The sequence below is a fragment of the Pteropus alecto genome, unplaced genomic scaffold (assembly GCF_000325575.1).
Source record: "Pteropus alecto unplaced genomic scaffold, ASM32557v1 scaffold88, whole genome shotgun sequence".
In the NCBI taxonomy this organism is placed as follows: domain Eukaryota; kingdom Metazoa; phylum Chordata; class Mammalia; order Chiroptera; family Pteropodidae; genus Pteropus; species Pteropus alecto.
In genome coordinates, this window is record NW_006494611.1 from 8,962,867 (window position 1) to 8,966,865 (window position 3,999).

Sequence of the window (3,999 nt, forward strand, 5' to 3'; positions counted from 1 at the left end):
CATCTACAGCAACGCCTGCCCACAGGTGGCTATTTTTCCATACCCAAAGGAAGAGTCTATGCCACTCAGGTGATAGGGATCCACACTGAGCAGATTCTGCAGCTGTCAGAGCTGTCGAGCTGAGGCTGTTCTTTCTCCCACTCTCTCATTCCACCCAAGACTCACGTCTCTACTTTCTCCCAATTCTGATAGAAACACCTCAAAGCCTCTGGAGGTTGATCCTAGGGTCACCTGTCCCCTGTTCTCCATAGCTTTTCCAGATGAGAGCATCCCCAAACTTTTACCTAAGCCAGCTTTCAAAACCATTTCAGCCAGTGAGGGGTATGTGTTGGGAGGAGAGGGGCAAAGAGTGCTAGACAGGGGGCTGGACAAGGGGTGCTGCCACCGTGGACCTGCCTTGATTACTCTGATCATCCACCCATCAAGAGAAGCAAAATGCCTTAACCATACATGTCTTGGGTTCCTCCAAAGCAAATCCAATCACCGACAACAGCATTTCACTCGAATGTTCTCTAGAACACCAGCACCTACTCTCAGCACCACTGCTCCTCAGGAGAGCTGCTCTCCCAAGACTTCAGTTCTAAATCACTCCCAAGCACCAGCAACCAGCCAAGAGGCTAAATCTCCTGAAGGCTCAGGAAACCATGTTTTGTTTCCTTTCCTTCCTTAACCACCACTCTTGCCCCGGCTCCCAAAGCTTCCCCAGCCTCCTCCTCTGGCTTTTAAATGCAAAATTCTCATTCCTCTCCCAAAACACCCAGTATCTTTCTCCAGCTCCTTTGGAAGGTGTCTGAATGTCAAACTGCTATGCTTTCAATACCTAGCTGAGCCAGGCCCAGAGAGCTGGAGGGTTTTCGGAGGGTGTATAATTAGCTGATCAGTATTATGTTACCCTGTTCATAACTGAATAACCATTTTAATACAGATGGCACACATAGGGATAATTTCTGGGGTCGCCTCGCAGTACGTTACAGCATGAGTATGGCAGAGGGAATCTTCTTTAGCCAAGGTACATTCTACCAGCTAATTTTACCTGCTGTTTTCAGGATGATTTGGGATAATTCCATATCATTTGCAAAGTATTAAAAAAAAAAGCCTTGATACGTGATGCCAGTTTCAGAAAAAGGCACCATCTGAATTATTAGTTGTCCTGATAACAAGCCTATGAAGTGTGCAAAGAATAACAGGGTACGAAACCCTTACTCCTCATCTCATTTGGGAATTTGCCTTAAAATGGGGGGCAGGGGTTGAAAGGCTGGCCAAGGTTACCTGGAACTTGTACATGGTCTCTATTAATGTCAGGTTACACAGTTCTATGATGCTGAAGCTATCCAGGGTTCCTGCATCCAATCGCTGCTTATGTGTGCTGTACGTACCACAGATAGACACATTTGCACACTGGTCGGGTGTACATACATGGAGTGTGTACGTGTGTTCTCTCAGGGGGCATGCTGGAGTGCTTGGGGGTTGGGAGACTATCTCCTGCTACTGTATGTCAAGCTGACTTCAGCCTTGTCATCCCCATCCTCAACCTGTGCCTGAGCCTGTCATTGGTGCACCCTTAGGCCTGGACATAGGCACCCCAGATGGTTAGAGGCATCTCCTAAGGTTCAGCCTCAGAATTCAGAGTTCTCCCTCACTGCCTGGCATCCTTCTTCTTGTCCAGCTCCTCTAGTCCCTGCCAATTGCTGGCTGGTGGTTGGCATTTGCTCTGCAGGCCTGGATACTCCTGCTTGTAGGCCGGAAATTTGTGCAAAGCTGGTTAGCAAGGCCTGGGCTCCGGGGAGGCAAGCTTTGTGAGAGTTGGCAGGGAGGGTGGGCGAGCCAGGATAGGCGGCTGCCCCTGGGGAAAGGAGCACGCCTTTAGAAAAGGAAGTCTGTTTGGAGGCGATGAATAGACACTGGTCATTTTAAAGGCTTCGGCTGTGGGTTGTGATTGTCTCTAGATACGGAGGTGTGTAATCTTGGAGTCTTAATTACCACAAACACTTGGATTCATTTCCAGGATGCCGGCGAGAGAAGCCTGGCAGGGAATACCCAGCCCTAAGTTGTAGACAGCCCTGTCTGCCTGTCTATCTGCCTCCCAGGTCCCCTATCTCTGCCCAAAAGACTTTGGGCCTGGGAGTGGGGAGGAAGGAGAGAGGCTGGAGAAAGAACCAGGATCTCATGATAACGTGCTGGGGTGCTCTAGTGGACAGGAGCTGGGAGCTGGGATCCTGTCCTGCAAGCCCAGGGTGCCTTGCTCACCTGTTGATAGAAGAGACGCTGGGCACTGTGTCATTGTCACAGATGCCCTCAGCCAGGAGCCGGTCCCGGATCTCCCAGGCGAACATAGTTGGGTTCTGTCGCTTGTATTCAGCAATCTTGTCCACCACTTTGGGCGTGGCTACTTTGGGCTTGGAGCCGCCAATCACTCCCGGCTTGATGCTGCCAGTCTCGTAGTACCTGCGCCGGGGAAGGCCGGCCGGAGTCAGCGAGAAGTAGCAGTGGCAGGGACAGGGGAGATGCAGGCTCTGGGGCCGCTGAGGCAGCCACGGGGGAAGGAACAGGTCCAGCGTGGCTGAGCTGGCTTCCAGAGTGCGCTTGGCTAGGACAAGGGACCCAGTGGAGCATGAGGGGGAGGACAAGGAGGGCACTCCCTCCAGGGAGACAGCCATGCCAGGGGCTGCCGAGCATGCCAGTCGGAATAGGCGCCCCTAGGAGTGAAAGCCCGACCTTTCATTTAAGAAGAACAGGAGGAACAGCGTTTTCAGGCCTCTAGGCTAACCAGAACTGAGGCATCACCTCCAGCCCTTTCCCACTGAGCGCAGAGCCCTGGTAGGAACGAAGACCCTCCTTGCGCCTCCCCAATGCTGATTTTTCTCCTCTTGGGGACCCGGTTTTGCCCCTCATACTATTCTTCCAATCCCCCAGTCCGAATTAATTCTGCTAGAAGAAGCGTTCCTCCTTTTCTGAAGTCGAGAATCAGGCTGCCTCCCCTCGGGGCCCCGGGGGCTGGGCAGGCGCTGGATGACCCTGCTCCACCCTCGCTCCTAAGGCAGCCGCCACCACCTGAGCGCCCTCTCCAAAAGGAGCAGCTCTCCAGATACCCCGGAGTCTGGCATCTCCCTCTCCCGCTGGCGTCCTCGACTTTTAGTCAAGTCCTCGGGGACCCAGGGCCGGCAGGAGAAAGAGGCAGAGTGTCTCCCAAGGGCAGCTCCGAGGCCCTCACCTGCCCAGGATCTTGCTGACACAGCCATGGCTGACCCGTAGCTGCCGGGAGATGTCGCAGGGCCTCACACCCTGGTGGGCCAGCTCCACGATGCGCTGCCTCACCACATCGGGCAGGGGCCGGCCGTTCACAAACACACCCCCGAGCTGGTTCACACCCCCGTGCCCTGCTGGGGAGAGACAAGAAAAAAACACAACACCCCACACACAGCAGGGACCGGCCATTAGTCAAGGTCCGCGGCCCAGGACTTGCGAAGGAAGCAGGCAGGGTGGAGGGGCACGTTCCCGGAGTCGCGGGAGAATGATGGCCCTCAGACCGCAACGCGGAGGATTGGGGATTGGAAGCCGCGGCAGGTAGAGATGAAGAAGGGCAGACGCTGGGCGGAGGGCTGGGAAATAACGTGGCTGTGAGAGCAGTGCTAGGCAAGGGATAAAATGAGGGAAGGAATGGAGACGCAGGGCAAGAGAAAAGAGAGAGGGGGAAAAAAAAACAGCAAAGGAGAAATTAATGCCAGCGGGAAAGAATGTAGGTGATGAAAAGAAGGGCCAGGCAGAGGACGGAACCTGCGCGCAGCGAGATCCCGCCTGAGCCGCACGCTAGAGGGAGTTGTCAGTGCGTGCTGGGCGCCGTTTGGAGGCGAGTAATTTTGGGGGGTATGGGTCTAAATGACTCTGTACGTAAGGGCTCTGAACACAGAGAGGGATATCCCTAAGTCCCTGACACCCCCCCCTTATGCTCCCTATTTTCTTCCTTGTATTTATTTTTAATCGAATTGGAGTCTCCCCATC

The 3,999-nt window shown here is 54.1% G+C and overlaps 1 protein-coding gene and 1 long non-coding RNA gene across 13 annotated transcripts in view; one reads left to right on the top strand and one right to left on the bottom strand.

Annotated features, from left to right (window-relative positions):
• Positions 1-3,999, bottom strand: part of PAX2 (paired box 2) — a 90,783-nt gene that overhangs the window by 72,940 nt on the left and 13,844 nt on the right. For 8 of the 12 annotated variants that reach the window (XM_006925876.3, XM_006925877.3, XM_015599927.2 and 5 more), the window contains 2 exons: positions 3,212-3,380; positions 2,248-2,445 (listed from right to left, as the gene is read on the bottom strand). In XM_006925876.3, coding sequence (XP_006925938.2) covers positions 2,248-2,445; positions 3,212-3,380 — 367 coding nt within the window. The remainder of the gene's footprint in view (positions 1-2,247; positions 2,446-3,211; positions 3,381-3,999) is intronic. The other 4 variants (XM_015599928.2, XM_015599922.2, XM_015599923.2 and 1 more) reach the window with 1 other exon arrangement.
• LOC112474101 overlaps positions 3,429-3,999 on the top strand; it is a 2,262-nt gene continuing 1,691 nt past the window's right edge. Inside the window, exon 1 of the long non-coding RNA XR_003044279.1 lies at positions 3,429-3,564. This is a non-coding gene — a long non-coding RNA (uncharacterized LOC112474101). The remainder of the gene's footprint in view (positions 3,565-3,999) is intronic.